Source organism: the organism of the source record quoted next, unplaced genomic scaffold (genome assembly GCF_019419815.1).
Source record: "Pyrus x bretschneideri cultivar Hongxiangsu unplaced genomic scaffold, Pyrus_bretschneideri_v1 Contig94, whole genome shotgun sequence".
NCBI classification, from domain to species: Eukaryota; Viridiplantae; Streptophyta; class Magnoliopsida; order Rosales; family Rosaceae; genus Pyrus; species Pyrus x bretschneideri.
Genome location: NW_025999836.1, coordinates 61068 through 83569, shown reverse-complemented (window position 1 = coordinate 83569; position 22502 = coordinate 61068). Strand labels below are relative to the sequence as shown.

Here is a 22502-nt window from a genome sequence, read left to right as displayed (position 1 = left end):
GTGGCTGATGCACGTAGTCTTTCTTCTAAAAATCATAGAAAGGTTCAATCTTCTCCATCCATTTAGTACGATTTTTCTGATTGAAAATAATATCTGGTAAGAGAAATTTTTTGGTGTATCAAGAACACGAACTCATCCATCAAATATCATAATACAATTAGTTAAAACTTTTGTTTTTAATTTTTGAACCAATTATATTATTATATTTATACTGAACTGTGTTGCTGAATACTGAAAATTTCTTATGTGGCAAATGACAATAAAAATAATTGTAAAACATTACATAAACAGGGAGAGTGTTCTAAAGTTTACAGCTTTTCGATATACAAATTATAAGCTCTCGTTATCCGGGTGAGTAGCTCGTGTGGGGTTTTTGCTTTTGGGGAAGTTGGGGAAAGTTTGAAGAGTCTCTGTGGAGACTGCTTTTTCTAACTGCTGCTTTTTTCTCTTTTTGAGTCTTTGGCTTCTCAAACAGCAATATAAAATCATGGGTTGGATGATGATTCCCTGTTCTGGTAATTCTAACTGTAAAGCAAAAACCAAGAAGAAAAGGAAGAACAAGATTGAGTTGCAGGATAAGCCACTTGATCAGATCAAACCCACTTCAGGTACTTACTGGTTTATCTAAATTTACCTCAAACTGTGCTGCTGGTGATTAACAGATGAATTTACTGGCTTGGTAATTGTTTTTATCCATCTGGGTTTCTTTTAAATATTGCAGAAGATTAGATATTTCATGTGAAGTATTATTTTGTTCAGTTTTTAGTATGCAGATTAGTGCCTTTGAGTAGAATTTTTCAAATTTTGAGATAACTTTGGATTGAATTTGATAGGGTATGAACTGTTGTTGTAGTTAAATATGAATTATGATGGCACATCATACAATGCACTGGTAAGGAAGGAATCTTTGTAGCATTATTGTTGCTGTTTTCTTGTCAGAAATGCAGTTTATACTCCTGATATTGCATATAGCCATGAACAATACTTAGCTCCTCAAAGATGAGTAGGAACTCCTACTCATAACTCTTAGTGTTTTAATCATAGAGCTTTATGCTTATGATCAGAACTGTTCATACTATGAATCACACTCTAAAGATTATCTCTGCAAAAAATAAATTAAAACTAAGGTCGTTTAGTCAATCTATTATAGCAAATACGTAGACGGTTCGTAATGCTTTTACCAATACTGTTCATTTGTTTTTAAATAGTTTGATGACTAAACAACCTTAGTTTTAATTGATTTTTTGCAGAGATAATCTTTACAGAGTGATTTATAATATGAACGGTTTTGATTATAGACACGAAGTTCTATAAATTGACAACAAACAATTTAGGAAATTTTGAGTATGAGTTCCTACTCATCTTTGAGTAGCCAAGTATTGTTCTATAACCATGTAGGATTGTTTTCAGTTAGCTTGGCATCATCCGTAAAATCGTGCTCAGTCTTTATTACAATTTAGTTGCTTTATTTATGAGAAGTTTATAGGTTGGTTATTTTCTCCATTGTGAATGAAATCACTCATACTTTTTATCTAATAAAAGTTCTCACTTCTTTTCCATGTTTGATTTTAGGTTTTTCAAAGACTAGTTCCATTTTGAGTGTCAAGGAGGATCCAAAAGATGGAGGGTCTGACCAGATTGCAGCACAGACCTTTGTATTCCGTGAATTGGCAGCTGCAACTAGAAATTTCAGGTCAGAATGTCTTTTGGGTGAAGGTGGATTTGGTCGAGTATACAAAGGACGTTTGGAAAGTACAAATCAGGTTATTCATGGTTGTCTTTTTATTTCATTGAACATGAAACAATTAAGCAGCCCGAAGAGGTTTTACGAGTGCTTTACACATATACGTGTGTGTAGATATTTTCAAGGCTGTTTTTTTTTTTCCTTTTTCGGGTTGGGGTGGATTGGAGGATGATTATTTTGAAATTTTCTTCATAAGAGACTACAGATTGCAAAGTATGGGATGAAGATTCTAGCTTACTAGGAGATTTACCTTCTAATATGCGATCGATGTAGTTGGTCATGGAATTTGAAACTTATCGTTGTGTTTGGTGTAGGTAGTAGCTATCAAACAACTTGATCGTGATGGATTACAAGGGAACAGGGAATTCCTTGTTGAAGTGTTGATGTTGAGTCTTCTTCACCACCCCAATCTTGTTAATCTTATTGGTTATTGTGCGGATGGAGATCAAAGGCTTCTTGTTTATGAATATATGCCCCTAGGGTCCTTGGACGACCATTTACATGGTATCTATAACCTTTTGCATTAACTTTCAAATTTCAAATGCTTCTTAACCTTTAATGATTCATTATTTAGCTTTTTGGCGGAACTGGTTTCATAAGCTTCTTTTGCAGATGTGTTACCTGGTAAGAGACGACTTGATTGGAATACGCGAATGAAAATAGCCGCTGGGGCAGCGAAGGGATTGGAGTATCTACATGACAAAGCAAGTCCTCCTGTTATATACAGAGATTTGAAATGCTCCAACATATTGCTTGGTGAAGGGTATCATCCAAAGCTGTCTGATTTTGGTTTAGCCAAACTTGGGCCTGTTGGGGATAACACCCATGTATCTACAAGGGTAATGGGAACATATGGATATTGTGCTCCAGAGTATGCAATGACAGGGCAATTGACTCTTAAATCAGACGTTTATAGCTTTGGCGTAGTTCTTTTGGAAATTATAACAGGCAGGACAGCGATTGACAATACCAGAGGTGCAGGAGAACAGAATTTGGTTGCGTGGGTAAGAAATTCCGTTCGGTTCACATGTTTCATAATCTTTTAAGTAATGAAGCCTTTTGAGCTCCTTCATATTCCCATTTTTTTCAGCTCTTTCATATTCTTAATAATTTGAGTGACCATCAATAAAGAATTCTGCAAATCAGACCTTATTCTGATGCTTAACTCACATGTTACTACTTTGTTTTTTCAGGCAAGACCCTTGTTTAATGACCGAAAGAAACTTTCACAAATGGCAGACCCAACGCTCCAGGGTCAGTATCCCCAAAGGGGCTTGTACCAAGCTCTTGCAGTTGCAGCAATGTGTGTTCAGGAGCAGCCTAATATGCGGCCAGTTATAGCTGATGTCGTCACAGCTTTGACTTACCTTGCTTCACAGAAGTATGACCATGAAACAGAGCCAGTCCAAAGCTCCCGTCTTGCCCCTTGTACTCCCCCTAGAACCAAGAGGGATAGTGAAAGGAAGGCTCAATTGCGGTAGTGGACACGCCAACCATCGCAATGTTATGATAATACCAGATACATGCTCATACAGTATGGAGTCTGAACTGATATTTATCGCGGATGATAACATGCCTTCAGACCCTAATTCTGAAAGTTTCTTCCCATCTCCATTTCGTGTCTCATCAGTCATCATCAGAAAATAGTGTTTCTCTTCATTGTTTTTTCTTCTTGAATATATACAGAGCCGGAATGCTGTACTATATCCTTGTGTGCCTTCGTGCAGTGATTTTTCATTGGTATTTTTACATCTTTTTTCTTCGATTATCTCTAGATCCCGTAGGTTTCGCTTCATACTACCTTCTCTTTTCAAGTTTTCGGGGGTATAGTTCTGCTGTGTTGTGTAAAATGTAATTTCCAAACCCAGTCAAGATTGCTTTGTATTGCTTTTTCTTTTGTTTGTATATTTGAATGGATGGATGAACTTGGCTTAGAGCGCAAGGCAAGCTTATAACATATAAACAAGATTTACGCTTCGTTTTATAACATGTCACGTCCGATTATGCTTATCATTTGGAACCCGAAAACTCGAGTAAGAGTTTTCAATCTGAATCGGTTTCAAAGGTAGGAAAAATACTTTACCATGAGAAATAAACTATTTATTTTACTTCCTAATTTTACTGTATCTAGCACTAGCTGTTTTCTGGAGTATGGATTTAGCTGCAGTTTCGTCGTTCCGAGGCTCCTGAAAATGTGTAACCAAGTTGACGAAAATTATATGGTGCTCTAGGGTTCCCTGTACTTTTGGATTTTTGGCATTTGGATCATGGTCTTTGACCAAGAATCTAACGGCAAAAACTCTGAAGTATACTAAAAAATCTCCAAATCTTGTTAGAAAAACATAAAAAGATAAGACTAATTATTAAGAGTTCTATTAAGGATAATGCCTAAGAATTCTGATACAGAAATTAAGAATTCTGACACAGAAAAAAATACAAGTGCCAAACAAAAACAATTTTCCAAGTGAATATTGATTTTTGTTTCATTTTTTGGTAGCAAGATAATAATGTTTTCATGGTAAAACATGTAATCCATTTCCATTCCTCCCAAACCAAAATCTAAGAGCTAAGCAAAATAGTGAGGCAGCACCAACACCATCAACTGGGTGCACCGGAAACCTACCGAGTTTCATACTCTTCGCGGCAAAAAGCCGATGGTTTTCCGTTCTTGCTTCGTTTATGGTGATGTCTGATTCAGGTACAATTTATCTGTTTGGAACCTATTCCAAAGAGCTCAAACCCACCTTTGGCTATGACCAAGAAACCCTCAACCTGCTGGGGTTCTTCAAGGACCTTGGGGCCAACATCAGCATTTTCGCAGGCTTAATAGCCGAGGTAACACCGACGTGGTTTGTGCTCCTCATTGGTGCGGCCACGAACTTCTTCGGCTACTTCATGATGTGGTTAGGCGTCACGGGAAAGATCGGGAAGCCGGAAATCTGGCACATGTGTGTCTACATGTACATTACAACAAATTCTCTGAGCTTTGTGAACAGGCATTATGGTTACTTGCGTCAAAAACTTCCCACAAAGCCGTGGCATCATGATCGGCCTCCTCAAAGGGTACATCGGCCCCAGTGGGGCGATCATCACCCAAATATATCAAGCATTGTATGGATTTCAAGACAGGAGAGCTCTGATTCTTCTCATCGGTTGGCTCCCAGCTGCAATCTCAGTTGTGTTTCTGTGCACGATTCGTCTGATAAAAATCACAGCAGCTGCTGAAAATCAACAACAAAAACGACAACTCAAAAGTGTTTTATCGCTTTCTGTACTTGTTGATTGTTATCGCTTTCTGTACTTGTTGATTGTTCTTGCCTTGTTTCTCATGGCACTGACTCTGACTCAGAAATCGGTTGTCTTCCCCCGGGCAGCCCAAGCTACGACTGCCGCGGTGGTTTGCTTCCTGCTTTTGATTCCTCTCTTGATTATCATCAGAGAGGAGTTAGTCAGCTGGACACTGACGAAACAAGAACCTAGTCGAATAGCCTTAGAAGAAACACAAGAACAAGGACAACGAAATCAAGGACCACAAGAACTGGAGTTGGATCGAGAGATCAAGCCAAAAGGTACGTCGTTCTTCTCAAACATTTTCAAGAAACCACCAAGAGCAGAAGACTACACCATTTTACAAGCAATCTTGAGCATTGACATGCTACTCATATTCATTGCAACATTCTTTGGACTTGGATCGAGCTTCACTGCTACCGACAACCTCAGCCAAATCGACGAAGCTTTGGGTTACAAACCTCAGACCATAAACGCATTTGTGTCACTCATCAGCATATGGAACTTCCTGTGCAGTCTTAATGAAAGACGTGAAGGTTCCGAAGGTAGAGTAGAAGATCAAAGTGAACTTGGACTACGTGTGCAGTCTTGTCAAACCAAAGCTCCACCACCTTATGATCCCCAAGCAACTGGAGGAATAACTGCTGGTGGTGCAACTCCTGATAATTCTTGTGGTCTCAGTGGCGAATGCGAGGAAGCAAGCAAGGGGCTTGAAGCAGAGAATTATGAACCCAGAAGTAAAATAAGGTCAGAGTAAATCAGAGGCCTTAGATTGGCTATGCATGCTTTAGTCACTTATCATGTTTGGTTCTATGCAGGTTTGTATCCATTTCCTTGTCTATTCCCTTCTCCGTGATTGACCCCTGAATGTTTGGATTAAAAATGCATTTGAAATATCTTGATTCTTGATGAGCATTTCTATCATAATACCTTGTTCAAGGTTAATGTCATTGACTATGTTTAACTATGACTTTCCTTCAGAAAAAGTGAGAATCATTCCATTGAAGCAGGGATATCAGGGGAAGGTGTCCAAGATCCTCGTGTTGTGGTGCAAAATTCTGTTGAATCTGATATGACGGGTGATGGCTTCCGCTGGAGGAAGTACGGGCAGAAAGTTGTTCAGGGAAATCCATATCGCAGGTTAGAAAGAGTGAAAACTCTTTTTTATTTCTTTAGGAAATGTATCCACACCTCTTAGAGCAATTGGCTAATTTTCCTCTTGCATGTGCGCTCACCTGTCTCATAAGTACAATGTACATCTAGCTCTTAGTCTACTAATATTTTCGTGTTGTTGATGAGGTCTCAAATCTGCCCCCATTTTTGTTGATAACAAAGTATTTTGGTAATCCAAACTCGAGACATTACTTTTCAGAATGAGATCCTAATCCAATATATAACCAACGTCTATGGATTATGTTAAGACTCAGTTGCTTAAGTTGTTCATCAAGTGCTGTTTGTGCATTCATGACATCTGCAATGGGACACAAGATTCTCTGTGGCTAGCTAGTGCTTACTCCGTAGTTTTTATGATCTTGCAGAAGTTACTACAGATGTACCAGTCTCAAATGCAGCGTACGCAAGCATGTCGAAAGAGTCTCGGATGATCCCAAAGCTTTCATCACCACGTACGAGGGAAAGCACAACCACGACATGCCACTGAGGAACAAAACGCAGGAGCATCTGAGAAGGATACAACTAAAGAAAAGCCATGAGTGAGTGACAACATCACATTCAAACTTTGGCATCAAACTGTTTCAACCCCATGTTTGTCTGACAGAAATGTCAGATGGGCTCAGAGGAAAAAACAGACACCAAAAGTAACTGCTGCAGTGATTCTGATTCCCGCCTTGGATGCTCTGCTCTGCTATGCGATGCCAATCGTTTCACTTGGGAATCTCTTTGATGGCTGCTTTGATGGCTTGGAGACAAAAAATGGTGTAAATATTTTGCCTTAATTTCCCCTGTCGTTGCTGCTTCCTTGGTTTTTTAGTCAAAATGATTTTTGAGATTGTCCACCGTCAATCATTTTGTGAAAAATCTCTGTTAAATTGAGAGTATTTTTGTCAAATTAACTCCTCGTTTCATCAATTTAGAGGAGATTTTTCACAAAATGACTAAATTGGTTGATGGTGGATAATCTCAAGCACCAATGTGAAGATTTAATCAAACTCAAAAACTATTTTGGTTTAAAAAAAACCCTGTTGACTTCAATTAGCTCATTAGAGTATTACATTTTCACTTTCTTTGTATTAAACTAGATAATAAGCCCGCACGTTGCGACAGAAACCAACTGTTTCAGGCATAACTGCATGAATAAGACACATTTAACTTGAATAAATTCAACACAATTATGAACGAACAGAGGGACATATGAGCGAATGAGGTCGATAAGATAAGTAGCTTGGTTTTTATATACATTCAACTGAGCATGGCTTATTCAAGGGTTAAAGGGGCAGTCAGAAGATGGGATTTTGTGATGAGTGGGTGAATGTCGTGATGCAATGCGTGTCCTCAGTTCAATTTTCAGTGCTTATAAATGGGTAGCCCAGGAGGATCTTTAAACCTTCGAGGGGGTTGCATCCCCTTTCACCTTACCTTTTCCTGATTGTTAGTGAAGTTCTCTCTCGGCTAATCAATAGGGTTGCTGATCTTGGGTTCCTGGATGGTATTCAATTGAGCATGAACGGGCCTAAGCTTACACACCTGTTGTTTGCCGGTAGCACACTCGTGTTCCTAAAAGTTACTCTAGGTAACTGTCAGAATATTTCGAACCTTCTAAGGGCGTACTGCCATGCTTCTAGGCAACAAGTTAGCTTATAGAAATCTACTGTTTATTTCAGTGCCAACACCCCTCTTGGGCTTTCTCATGATTTATGTGATATTCTCGATATGCCTCGGGTTGTTGATCTGGGGGTGTATTTGGGCATTCCCACAATTTGGGGACGATCAAAGCGCGATGCTCTAGCGTACATAAAGGAGAGGGTGTTAGCAAAAGTAATGGGATGGAAGCAACAATTTCTTTCTCAGGCTGGTCGCAAGGTGCTTATCAAAGCGGTTGCTCAGGCGGTTCCTACATATCCGATGAATGTTTTTCGACTACCAGCACGTCTTTGTAGAGAGATTGACGGTGTCCTTGCTAAGTTTTGGTGGGGCAACATAAATAAAGAGGGGTTTTCACTCGGTTAATTGGGAAGAAATGAGCGTTGCGAAAGGTAATGGTGGGATGGGCTTTCGAAACTTGAAGGATTTTAATACGGCGCTTCTCGCTAAACAGTGCTGGCGATTAATCCATGAACCAGATTCCTTATTGGCTAGAATGCTGAAAGACTGGTACTTCCCACATGTCTCTTTCCTTGATGCCAAGTGGGCTAGGGGGGAGGGGGGAGGAGAGGGCGTCTTGGGCTTGGTCAAGCTTGCTGGAAGGGAGATACCTCATTATTCGGGGCGCTAGATGGCAGGTCATGAGTGGTAATTCCATCAGGCTCTGGAAGGATAACTGGATCCCAAGTGTGTTGAATGAGGCACCCAAACCCCACAAGGGAGGCGGAGGTGGACAGATCGCAGGTGGTGACGGGGATTATTGATCTTGTTTCAAGGTTTTGGAGGCTAGATGATATCTCTGATGTCATCTTTGAGGCGAAGGGGAATGCCATTGCCATGATTCAGGTGGGGGACTCACAAGCCCCGGATCGTCTTATTTGGCCCGCAACAAAAAATGGAATGTACTCAGTTAAATCTGGTTACATATGGGTTCATAAACAATCCCTTCGGGGAAGGCCTAGTCGCCCAACCTATTCTCGTTCTATTGAGAATGTGGTTTGGAATGGGATATGAAGTTTAATGATTCCCCCCAAAATTAAGAATTTTATTTGGAAATGTGCAAAAGGGGCTATTGCTACAAAAGCTCATTTGTTTAAAAGGAGATGCGCTGTTTCCCCTCTCTGCCCTATTTGTCACCTTCAGGATGAAACTGTCAAACATCTTCTTCTGTGCCCGTGGGTGTAGCTTATTTGGTTTGGAGGGCCTCTCGATCTTCGAATAGACCGACAATTTGTCACTTCTTTGGATGCATGGTTGTCTTCCCTCTTTAAATTGAACTTGGGTTCGACGGAGTCTAAACCCGATTCCTATCATTAGTCACTTTCTCCTATTGGTTTATTTGGAAGACTAGATGTGATGTTGTGTTTAAATGCAGGGATCTCGCCCCTTCTCAAACCACCATTCATGCTTTAAACTGTGCCTGGGAAGCTTTTACTGCTGCAAATTTCTGTGGTTGCATCGGGCAGCACCAGGAGTCCATCCACTTCTGATCAGATGACCCTGTGGTCTCCTCCTCCCAACCCTGTGACAAAGACCAACGTAGATGTGAGCTGGAAAAGTGGTGCATCTGTGGCTTGGGTGGGTTTGGTGGTGCGGGAATTTGATTCTAGATGTATAGCAGTTAAAAGGGTTTAGGTTTTGGCTTCTAGTGCTGTTGTGGCTGAATCCTTGGAATTATTGGAGGGGTGCTGCTTGGCAAATGAGTTGAATCTTGCTCGGGTGGTGATTGAGTAGGATTCGAAGAGTATTATTTCCTATTTGGATGATTGCTCGTTGAGCTGTGATTGGGAAATCTTCCCAATCCTTAGCCGTATTCATGTGGTGGGGAAGACTTTCCAATCCTTCTCCTGGTCTTGGGTTCCAAGATTAGCAAATGCTGCGGTGGACTTCGTTGCTACAAACTTCACACCGGAGATGCATGACTTAGTTTGGGTCGAAAGACCCCCATCTTCTTTTGTGAGAATTCTGAACAAGGATGGGCTTCCTTGTCCCCCGTCTAAGTAGTTTTTGCTTTGTGGGATGACGTTTATGCCATTTGTGGCTGCGTCTTTGTGTAATCCCGTCTTACTATTGCTTATTCTGTCTCTTTGTTAGCCTTCATTGGCTTTTGTTGTTCTTGCTGGCTGTTGTGCCCTGGTTAATCCCAGTTACATTAAAAAAAAAAAAAAAAAAAAAACTGATTGAATTAAAAACAATCACAACACATGACATTATTATATGGACCACTACGTTATCTATAAGTTAAGTTGTGGCCCCATAAAACAGAAACACTTTCCAATGCATAACAAAATAGATTTTGATTCAAGTATACCTTGTATGACAGTGAATAAGTTTCTGCTAATTTTCTCCATCCATCTGGCCTGTAAGAATCAGATGTACAAACTTGAACTCTAGATCTTCGTTCACCAGAATAACTTCCCATTCCTAAAACCTCTTAGATTTCACTTTCACCTAATCATAGGCATCCACTCATCCGTATCAAATGGAGAAATAAGCAGAAATCACCTTGAGACAACACAGAGTCCACTGTTGCTGCCTCGGCAGCATCATGAACGGGAAGAATACCAATTAAGTGAGGATCTCAAGTAAATTCGCATAAATGGGATATCAAGTGAGGACCTCAAGTAAATTCGCAACAACACAAAACCTAGCCAACATCAATTTGTTCATGACATCTTAAAACACCAAATTTCGTCCCGAAAACAGGACATTTAATGCAGAAAGCTTAAAACTTTGCCACCCAAAACTAACATATGAGAGAGCATTGCACTTCTTATCTTTAAAAGCATGAAAGGTGAACTAAATAAAAGAATAAGAATCTACAATGAACTAAATAAAAACACATTTTTTACAAACATTATTTGCACAAAAATTAAAACTGTATTGAGAAACTCACCATCCCACTTCTCATGAAATGATGTATGATCAACCTATCAAAAAAAATGAAATCCAATTCAAATAAAAAAAAAAAAAAAAAAAAGAAAAAAAAAAAGAAAGCTTGAATATAGCAACCCTACTCCCCTTCTTATGGTCTACTATGGAAGGAAGTCATAATACAATCATGTTAAATTCACCCTTTTAAACGCCACAATTTTTGTAATAAAAAGTGAAATTGAAAGGAAAAAAAATAAAAGCCTAGATCGGAAAGTAGTGATCGAAAACTCCCTCTACTGTCATTATTTGTCCAAACTCTGAATTTATCGGAAACAAAGGAAAACAAAGAACTTGATTAATTGAGTGATTAAGAAAACATGAAGTTGGTTAACTTGATATATGAAGACTGAATTCATTGACAGATGCTTCACATACATCACGCATTCAAATATTAGATATTCTTTCCAAGCCATGACATCCACTGTTTATTTCCAAAAAAAGGATACACCATCTGGATAACAGCACCTGGTAATGAATTGATACTCAAAAAATCCCACAAAACCATTCACAGATACATATTTCACTATAAAGTATGAAAAAAGAAAGATTAGGGCTCAAAGGTACCTTTTGGGTGAAGTACAGCGAATTTGAATGATGCCGCTTAGTAAAAGGACCTTGTTTCGGAAAGGAAGGATGCCGAGGCTAGTGGGAATCTCCACCGATTCCGCCATATTTGCAATTTGTAGTGAGAGGAAGAAGAAACAGAGAGGAGAGTCAGAGGAGGAGGTAGAGAACAGAGGCATTACCATATAAGTGCCTAACCCAAAAACAAAACAACTTAACACAGAATTATGGATGTCGTTGTAGACCATTGTAAATGAAACGAACCTGACGAACTTCTCTTGCTGAAAATTCATGACTACAACTTATTTTCTAGAATCTCCAAACGGAAAGTTAACCTCCTTACATTTGAATAACCCCAAGAACTTCCTCATGCACCACCAATTTCCCAAAAGCAGTCCCTTGACAACGATTCAAAGTGAAACAAAGTAAATTCAACATAGAAACTTCTATAATTAATTGTAACATCAAAAAACAGTTTCATCCACCATTAAAGATATTCAGGTACACCAAGAATCGCCACTATATTTGAAATGAATTTGGTGGATTAGAAACACAATAATCTCACGCAACTAAGATCATTTAATACTTTCAACACCATTTGCAACTCAACTTCAATTCCTATTATTGATTTAGAATTAATTCCTAACCCATTACTCAAAAACCTAAATTTCATAAGAAAATTAAGAGAAAAAAAAAATTGAGCAAAATTATTGGTAAAACTCAATAATTGTTTCTTAATATAATTTCTCAGAATTTCAGCACTGCTCTGATGATCTATAAAGAAGGCAGCTTTGGAGAGTTCGGAATCGAAGTAAGGCATCAATTTTGGCCGCGGCCAACTCGTCCCGGAACTTCAGAAACCCAGATAAAAAAAAATGATGAATAAGTAGAGCAGCGAAAGGTTACACATGTATAATAATATATATATATAGAGATAAACACACAAACACAAATTAATGTTTCAATTTCTATCTTATCAAAAGCATAAACCTCCAACTAATCATGCTCTCCCAGAGGTCATAAAAAATGTGATTTGATGAGTCCACATTATACCATATATTTTACCCTATTTTTAGTTATAGTTTCTTGGTTATTTTGGTAGAATTTTGATAATTTGTTATATATTTTCAATATAAGACATTCGACTTCTTCTAGAGCAAAAAGTAATCAAACGGATGAATTTTGAAGTTATTTCAATTGGAGGATGTTTGTGTGTCTTTCAAGATGATTATGTTAAAATTCCAAATTTTTCTACTAAGCCGTTTGACCGTGGCGATGAAAATAAGACCCAGCTTTCTCAAAATGACGTTTCTGGACGTTTTGGGCATTTTGGAGGTCAAGATGACATATTTTGAGGAAGATTACTTCTGAGGATTTGTTAGGGACGTCTCAAGCTTTAAAAAAGGCTTTTTGGGACCAAATCGGAGTTGATTGGTTGGTCAAAAGTCTGATTTTCTAAGAAGTTCGAATTTCAATTCAAATAGGAAACCTTTTAATCTCTGTTTACTACCCTAAAGTTTCGTGGTTTTCAACATTTGGTACATGAAGTTTTTTTCGTCCCAGAGTCATACCTAAAGTGCTAATTTTGAGACAGTCTCATACATCCGTTAGTCTGGCTGTTAAGTCGTTCGTTTTCTTTCATCTCGAAAGAGACCCCAATTTTTCTGGGTTCGCAAGAGAAGCCCAATATTAGTTGATTTGAATTTTTTTTTTCTTTTAACTTTATAGTTTTCTAGAAAATTGGGAGGATTTGGGTCTCCTCCACTTGGGTTCACAAAGAGAAGATCCATACTTTAAAATACCAAATTCTTGAACCGATTCCGACCAAAACCCTTTTGGATCAAAACCTAGTAGATTTTTAGCTTTAGAATTTGAAAAATATAACCCCAAATTGTTGAACCTACTCTCCAAATCGCTCGAATAATCAAGGAGGAGTACCTGTAATTGCAAAGGTTAGAAGCAACGGCTTGGATTCTTCTCACTTCAGCTTTTTTGAACCTTTGGCTGTGCGAGGAAGAGAACGAAAAATAAAATAAAAAAAGAAAAACAAGAATTAGAAGAATCAAGGGGGAACCCTCCAATTTGTCCATCCATCCGTCCCTTGCTTCCTCATTTCTTCTCCCTCCCTTCTCTCCTCTGCACGAACCCACCAAATCCTGAGTTCCTTCCAAACCCTCACGGCCAAGTCCCTTCCCCTCACTCGACTTGCCTACTTCGCGGCCACCATCTTTGCCACGATGACCAGCTTTTTTCCTAACCTTATGGTTAAATGCTCCAACATGCACACCCATGGTTAATGGCTTCAAAAGATGGTATTGGATACAATGGTGAGGAGATCAGTCAACAATGGTGGATCGGAGTTGAGAGTTGAATTGAACGAGTCCGGCGGTTGCAGAATCTGGGTTCTGTGGGGGTTTGGTGGGTATATCCACACCTTGCAGGAGTTGAATCGGTGCTAAGAGTTTGGTGGGTTGGTGGAGAGAATGGATGGATAGGGGAGGAAGGGAACGTCGGGGAGGAAGAAGAAGACCAAAAAAAAAAAAAAAATTAATTTTAATTTCCACATGGACGCTTTAATGACACACGGCGCCCAATCATTGTCCATATAGGCGCCACGTCATCAGTTAACAGGAGATTTAATAGCCAGACTAACAGATGTATGAAACTGTCTCAAAATTAAATACTTTAGGTATGACTCTGGGATGAAAAAAACTTCATGTACCAAATGTTGAAAACCATGAAACTTTAAGATAGTAAACAGAGATTAACCCTTTATTTTATTATGTTTCCTAGTTTTTAGAAGACTTTTCTAGGTAGGATTTTATTTTGTAGTAGTATAAAAAATGCTATTAAGCCATTAGGTTAAAAAAAAGGAGGAGAGAACGTAGGCATTCCTTTGGAGAACCTAGTTAGGCTTTGACAATTTGTATTTCAAGGTGTTTTCTATCCTTTTTCTATTTCAATAAAATTCCTTTTGTTTTATGGTTGTTCGTAACTAATTTCCATTTGCTAGGGCAATGCCTTGAGCCTTAGCATGAATATATAGTCTTTATTTAATTGCTTATGATATTATACATGCATACTTTGAATTATTAATCACTGTGTTTAAACTATCTCTATATCTTAATGCTTAGCTATCATTAGGATGTTTAGATAAGTAATCGAATGCAATTCAGTCGGATTGCCACCGGAGGATTGAGTATTGCTTCTTGTAATTGATAGTTGTAAGTTCACCTAGGATGAATGCCACGTCTTAGAGATTGCACGGTTTTTCAAAGGATTTTCACAAAGCTTAATAAGTCATGCATGTTTATATTTGATCTGAATACTACATACGGATTGCATGTTTGATATACGTTCTAGCTTGAATGCCACAAGTAGAATATGTATAAGGAAAGCCTAACCTTCAAAGTTGTATGTATAATTTATAAGTAATTGGTAAAACTACATAAGATTATTAAGAGGACCACGGAATCCTAGTGTCCTTTTATCATTAATTTCTAAGATTGTTTCCTTTCAAATTGGTTTCTTTAATTGTTTTAATTTAAAATTTGCTTTTAATATTGTAGGTTCCCAAACTTTGTTTTCAAATAATTAATTAAGAATTAGTTTAAATACAAATTATTCAAACAATCCCTGCGGAAAACGATCTTACCTAAGCAATTTATACTACAAATATCTTATTCTCTTACAAGTATTTTTTAGTATTTTTATTCCTACTTTTACAGAAGGTAAAAATTCATATCATGATTCTTCTGAGAATCGACGTTTAAGGAGAGGATCTGTTGGTCCCTGGAAAACCACAAATACAATCAAATAAGCCGCCAAAAGAAGATTAGTAAATGAAAAGTACAAAACAAAGAAATAATGAGAAACCAAAATATGCATCAGATTAATAAATGTGTAGATAATAAATCAGCTTTGTGAAAGTGGTTTGAGATCAGAATATTATGCTCAAGCAGATCAAATGCATTCTTCAAAGCGATAAATGACTAAAAAAAAATCAGTATCTTATGTAAAAGAAGAGAAAGTCTAGCCAAAACATCTTAAAAGTAGTAGTCGAAAGTAAGAAATGAAACTGAAGAAGTAGGAAAAACAAAATGGTTAAATAGGAAACAGGCAACCTTGAAATATCCAACTTTATACGTGTGGTTTATCTTTGACAACACCATAGCATCTTTAATCGGTATGGCCTGTGCAAAATGAAATTGTCAATCCTGATTCACAGAGAAGAAAATGCCAACTCCCATATAAATTAAGATGCTATCCAACATCCCTAGTCCTTAGCCCCAATCCTAATCGAAAATCCGGACAGCACAAAAATTATTAGTCCTAACAATGTATAAATCTATACCCATATTTATATATACGGACAACATTGAGTTCAATCAAAATCACAAACCTAGAAGGTCCTCTTGCACTCATCAACCAAGACTTTGAGCTGATTGAGCAGCTGCAGGACCATCTCTCGCCGATTCAAGAGCAAGCACACCATTAAAAATATCAAAACAAACCGGAGCTGCTTGTTGGCCAAGCACAGGTCCTCAAAATAACCTCGAGGAATTGCCTCATGTGCATAAGGAAGAAACTGCAACTCAATGAGACAGACTACCGTAAAGTAACTCATGGTTCACACTCCAAATTATAGAAAACAAATGCTAATCAACACACCAAAATGAATAAAAGACAATGAAATCATTGTATTTGAATAAAATCACTCACCTCTTGATCACTCCGAATGTAAGCCATTCCCTTCCTCTCTACACACACACACACACAAAATAAGAGAAGCAGACTTGCAGAGACATAAAAGGGTAAAAAATGAAGAGGCAACAAATGGTAGGAAGAGTATAAGGTATGTTGAAAACCTTCTTAAAATTAAGCACATTTGGATTTGATCAATTACAAAATAGTTGTCTTTTGCTTCACATGGTCCCTTAGAAAATGGAACCTGGTATCAATGTGCTTGCTCCTTCCATGTTGGACTGGATTCCTAGCAAGCTTGATAGCTGAGATGTTATCCATATGAATCACAGTCGATTCCATTTGTGGATGACACATTGACTTCAACAGATTTCTTAACCAAATTGCCTCACACACGGTTGAGGCTACAACAACATACTCGGCTTCACATGATGACAAAGAACCAATTGATTGCTTCTTTGAAGTCCATGAGAAAGCTGTTGATCCTAGAAAAAACACATAGCCAGTTGTGCTTTTCCTTTCATCTTGGTCACCTCCCCAATCACTATCTGAATAACCAAATAATTTTGCATCTTCACCAAAATTATAAAACAGACCATAGTTTAGAGTACCTCTTATGTACCTCAAAATTCTCTTGGCGGCCAGCCAATGAGACTCCCTTGGTGTTTCCATGTATCGACTCACGAGTCCAACACCATAAACTATATCAGGTCTTGTGATTGTAAGGTACCTTAGGCTTTCAACTAAGCTTTTGTACACGGTTGAGTTTACAAACTCACCTTCTCCTTCCTTAGACAGCTTCAATCCAGTTGCAACTGGAGTGTTGACAATATTGCACTTGTCCATATTGAATTTCTCCAATATATCTCTCATGTACTTTTGTTGAGAAATGTAGATACCATCACTTCCTTGCTTCACTTCTATGCCAAGAAAGTATGACATTAATCCATTGTCAGTCATCTCGAATTCACTGAACATGGATTGCTTGAACTCACAGAACATTGCTTCATTGTTTCCTGTAAACAACAAGTCATCTACATAGAGACAAATAATTAAGAACTCCCCTTTTGCACCATTCTTCATGTAAACTGAATGCTCGTATGGACATTTCTGAAATCCATTTTGGTGAAGGTAGTTGTCAATCCTTGAGTTCCAAGCTCGTGGTGCTTGCTTGAGGCCATACAAAGCCTTCTTCAAACGATACACCTTATCTTTTTTTCCCTGTACTTGGAAGCCTTTTGGTTGTTCCACGTACACTTCTTCCTCAAGAACTCCATTAAGGAAGGCTGACTTGACATCTAATTGATAAATTTTCCATTTATGCTGAGCGGCAAGAGAGATTAGTAATCTTACCGTGTCAAGTCTTGCAACTGGAGCATAGACTTCATCATAGTCCACTCCATACTTCTGTTTGTAGCCCTTTGCTACAAGCCTTGATTTGTATCGATCCACACTCCCATCTGCAGTGCGTTTGATCTTGTAAACCCACTTGACACCAATAGCTTTCTGATTTGGTGGGAGCTTTGTCAACTCCCAAGTGTTATTCTTCTCAATGGCATGGATCTCTTCTTCCATGGCTTTTTTCCAACAATTTTCTTCCACAGCTTCATTGAATGAGAGAGGCTCATAGTCTGCATAGAAGCAGAAAAAATTGGTTTCTTCTTCTTCTTGTCCATAAATCTCTGTGAGACTCCTTAACCTCACTGGAGTTGAGGAGCTGCTTTCCTCACTAGATGTAGGACCACTCCTTGCAATTCTGTGCACTGGAGTTGTTGTGATTGTTTGAGCAGGTTGTTGCTCAACAGGTGGTACAACTTCTGGTTCTTCAAAATCAGTGGAGACGATCTTCTCTTTACTGACTTCTTTGTTGGTCCACATCCATGCCTCTTCCTCACTGAAGATGACATCTCTACTAACCACTAGTTTGCCAGTTAGTGGGTTGTAGAGCTTGTACGCCTTGGACTCTTCACTATAGCCCACAAACACACACTTCTCACCTCTATCATCAAGTTTCCTCCTCTTGGCTTCTGGAACTTGAGCATATGCAACACACCCAAAAATTCTTAGGTGTGTAACATTCGGCTTGTATCCACTCCAAGCCTCTTGTGGTGTCATCCTCTTGACACTCTTTGTTGGACATCAATTCAACAAATAAATCGAACAAGCTACAGCTTCTGCCCATAACTCTTTTGGCAAATTCTTCTCCTTAAGCATGGACCTTGTCATGTCAAGGATGGTTCGATTCTTTCTTTCGGCTATCCCATTTTGCTGTGGGGTATAGGCAGCAGTAAGTTGATGCCTAATTCCTTGCTCCTTGCAGTATGCTTGGAAAGCATTGGAGGTGTACTCTCCACCTCTATCTGATCTCACAGCCACAAGCTTGTGGTTGCTTTCAGCCTCTGTGAGTGCCTTGAACTCCTTGAAGATTCTTAGGGCAGCCGACTTCTCCTTGAGAAAGTAAACCCAAGTCTTCCTACTAAAATCATCAATGAAAGTAATAAAATATCTATTACCTCCATAAGACATGGGATCCAATGGACCACATATATCTGTGTGCACTAACTGCAGTGGTGCCCTTGCTCTCCATGTATCACCAACAGGGAATGATAGTCGTGCTTGCTTGCCAAGCACACAACCTTCACATACTTGGCGTGTGGCTTCAATCTGGGGTAGACCACGAACCATTCCTTCATTTGACAGCAACTTTAGGCCATTGAAATGAAGATGGCCATACCGAAGATGCCATTTCCATGACCCATCTTCCATTACACCGATGTTGCAACTCCCAATCTTTGTGTTCAACTTCAACGGGAACATTCGGTTTTTTGACATTTGAACACGTGCAATAAGCTTTCTTCTTGCATTCCTGAGAGTGAGAAACATATCCTCCATATGTATAACATACCCTTTCTGGAGCAGTTGACCAATGCTCAAAATGTTGCTCTTCATACCTGGTATGTAGTAGGTATCGGAGATGTATTCTTCTTTACCATCCTTCTGGATGATTTTGATCTTTCCTTTTCCTTCAACTGGCAACTTTGAGGAGTCACCAAGACTCATAGATCTATAAGGCCCATCTTTGAGTTCGGCAAAAAACTCTTTCTTTCCACACATGTGGTTGCTTGCACCAGAGTCTAAATACCAGACATCTTGTTGGCTACTGATATCATGGTGTGCTAGTAAGACTGTAAGTTCTTCACCAGCATTTCCACTTGATTATGCCATGTTGACATGCTCACCATTTTTATATGAACATTCATTTGCATAATGTCCATACTGCTTGCAACTGTGACACTGGATATGCGCCTTTCCTCGAGTAGATCTCCACTCCTGAGACTGACCTAGATTTTGTGCATAGCCTCGACCTCTTCCTCGGGCTCGTCCTCGGCTACGGTTGGATGAACTCCCACGACGTGAGTTCCACTGCCCACGACCTTTATTTGGTTTGTCAATATTCAACTTTGACTCCAAAGCTTGCTCTAGCGTTGTGGGGCTTGCATTCTTCTGAATGCGTTGCTCGTGAACTATGAGGGATCCTAGTAGCTCCTCTGCGCTCATCGCCTCCAAATCCTTGGATTCCTCAATGGCAGTCACCACATGCTCAAACTTAGATGTGAGTGACCGGAGTATCTTCTCCACAACTCGTACTTCATCGAGTCTCTCGCCATTTCTCTTCATTTGATTTACTATCACAATGAGCCTTGAATGATAGTCGGAGATGCTCTCTCCTTCATTCATGTGAGCAGTTTCAAAATCTGCTCGAAGTGACTGTAATCTCACTTTCTTGACCCGATCTACTCCTTTGTAGATTGTACTGAGTGTGTCCCATACTTGCTTGCTCGTTGTTGCTTATGCAACCTTCTCGAACGTTGAATCTTCTAATCCTTGATAAAGAAGATACAACGCCTTCTGGTCCTTCTTTCGTAAATCCTTGAGAGTGTTCCTTTGATCTGCTGTATATGTGGCTTCTTGCTTGGTAGTGGGTACAACATACCCATTACTGACAACTTCCCATAGCTCTTGTGATCCAAACAATGCTTTGAATTGGATGCACCATCTTTCATAATTTTCTTTCTTCAATGTGGGAACTTGGAGCTGCACTAAGTTGGATGCCATAACTGTTGCACCTGCCAGAATGGTATTCTGGCTCTGATACCAATTGTTGGTATTCACAAGAGTTTGCTAACTCAATACCAAAATAGATGTGGGTGATAAGTTTACAAACTCTATCATACCTCTCACTTCACTCTCAATAAAATTGGACAAGGAAAGAAATAGAGAAATAGAGAAATAGAGAAAGGAGGGAAGCAACAAGCTTTGGTAAAACACTTGCACTTAGATATATGAAAAGAGAGTTTACAAACTCAATAGCTTACAAGCTGAAATTAAATGAATGGGAAATGGGATTCGGATGGGATGATCTAAAGCTTAGCAAGATGGCCTATTTATACAAAACAGAAATTAATAAACAATGCAACAACACATGCAATGAATGGGGTGTTTAACATCTTTACACCCTTTAAAACACATGCAGGAACTTTGGACAGTCTAGCACTCATATGCAGCTATCTTTCCAGCTTGCAATCAACACTCTTTCGGCTAATACATCACATGGCAGCACACTGCTGTCTTGTAATCAGCTTTCGGCTAACAGATGGAGGGAGTAATGATCTTTGTAGTTGCTGGAAACAACCTGGAAAGAAACTAACAGCTTGCTTTAACCATTAACAACCTGTTTTGATTTGATTTTCCAACATATTCATCATTGCTCTATCACTCTTGTTAATTTTCATTTTTGTTTCGTTTTGTTTCGGCTTTTCTTTAACAGCGTAGGCACACAAAACCAATCAAATTCATTCACCTACTTACGCCACAAAAGCATGAATATTTTGTTTCAAATTTCAATCCCAAAAAACAGAACCAATCAAATTAATTCACCAATTGATGCACAAAGCACACAACTTTGAAACTCAATCCCTATTATTGCACACAAATTCTTGACTTCTAACACAAAACCCATGTCCAATTCCACATAGCAAAAGCTGGGCAATCAATAATTTCAATCTTAACTAAAACTTTAACACAATTATAACTGTAACAACTCTAATCACTTTACAGAAAAGAAAAAAAAAAAGATACATAGAAAGTGGATGTACCTGTAATACGGAACCGTCTGAAGTGAAGAACACAAAGATGTGTGCTTTGCTGCTCAAATTTGTAGAGTGACAGAGACAAATACCCAGAAACAAAATAGATAAAACCAAAAACTTCAAGATGAAAAAATTACAGAAATAAATCTGAAATTTTAGAGAGACAAAGTGAGGAGAGAGAAATAGCCGGAAGACATTGGGCGAGGAGGCCATTGACGGCTTTGTTGGGGTAGGACCTCAGTGTAGTTTTTCACAATCTCCTTTGAGGTTTGGCCCAAAAATTAAAAGCAACATATCATGACTGAAGAACGAAGCAGTTGAAGAGCACGCCACAGTTCCATCACGTAGCACGAACAGTACAGCAAAGCAAGAGGGAAATATGGAGTCCTCACCTCATGCTCATTAACACCACTTTATGAATCTGTGCTTAAATGACTACAAATATTACAAAAGGCGTTTCTCTTTGTCAATAAAATGAACAAAGATAAAAAAATCAGTACGCAAGAAAGACCAAAATAATCGTTGAGGGGGAAGAAATTGATGAAACATCGAACCTTGAGAACTTGATCTTCTGGGCAGCGAGTCGAAGAGCTGAAGTGGCCTTGAAGGAAGTGAGTTCGACTGGAGTCTAGGGTTTGAGAGCAATGGAAAACATTTTACTCAAATTTAAAAATTTTAAATTAAAGATAACTAAATGCACATATTTGGAAAAAAATGGAATGTTTCCATATGTAAATCTCACCCTCAACAGTTTTAAAACACCGTCATCCGAGCGCAAATAGGGGGTGGAAAATGTTGTCCCAGCAAAAACACAACCTGCAAAGCAAACAAACCAACACACACACAAAAATAAATAAAAAAAACCCCAAATGATCAACGATAAAATTTAGAAATCCTACCACACAAAATCGCAAGAACAACATAAAAAATTACCAATAAAAGTTAGAAAAAAACACACACGGTCTGACAATAAACGCCTTAACGCCAATGATGGCCTCAAACCCAAACAAAATCCCAAATCAGTTCAAAAAATAGTGAAAATGAACTGAACCCATTCCTCTATCATATTCTTTTCCTCAGTTTCCCTAACCCTAATCCCAAATCTTTCTTCCATGCTTTCTCCGCCATACATTAATGCCTACGAATAGACTCGTTATACACCTATACAATGAGAGTGCAGCTTCTCTAAGTGAATCCACAATGTAAAACATCTTAACAGTTCAAATTAAATAGAAAAAAAATAAAAATTTGAAGAAATCAAACCATATAGAACCACAAACACAAAAGCACATAAGAAA

General features: G+C 38.6%; 1 protein-coding gene, 1 long non-coding RNA gene and 1 pseudogene across 2 annotated transcripts; 2 read left to right on the top strand and 1 right to left on the bottom strand.

The window, feature by feature from the left end:
* Positions 1–316: 316 nt before the first annotated feature.
* Positions 317–3678, top strand: LOC103926540 (probable serine/threonine-protein kinase PBL7). The gene is made up of 5 exons (XM_048576944.1): positions 317–608; positions 1573–1763; positions 2059–2248; positions 2357–2748; positions 2938–3678. The coding sequence occupies exons 1-5, from the start codon at positions 488–490 to the stop codon at positions 3223–3225; spliced, it is 1182 nt and encodes a 393-aa protein (XP_048432901.1). The 5' UTR covers positions 317–487; the 3' UTR covers positions 3226–3678.
* A 592-nt stretch (positions 3679–4270) lies between these two features.
* LOC103926551 lies at positions 4271–7486 on the top strand (annotated as a pseudogene).
* Positions 7487–20851: 13365 nt separating this feature from the next.
* LOC125473725 lies at positions 20852–21964 on the bottom strand. Its single transcript, XR_007255524.1, has 3 exons — positions 21947–21964; positions 21759–21832; positions 20852–21625 (listed from the first exon to the last, which is right to left on the bottom strand). It is a non-coding gene; the product is annotated as an uncharacterized LOC125473725 (long non-coding RNA).
* Between the last annotated feature and the right edge of the window lie 538 nt (positions 21965–22502).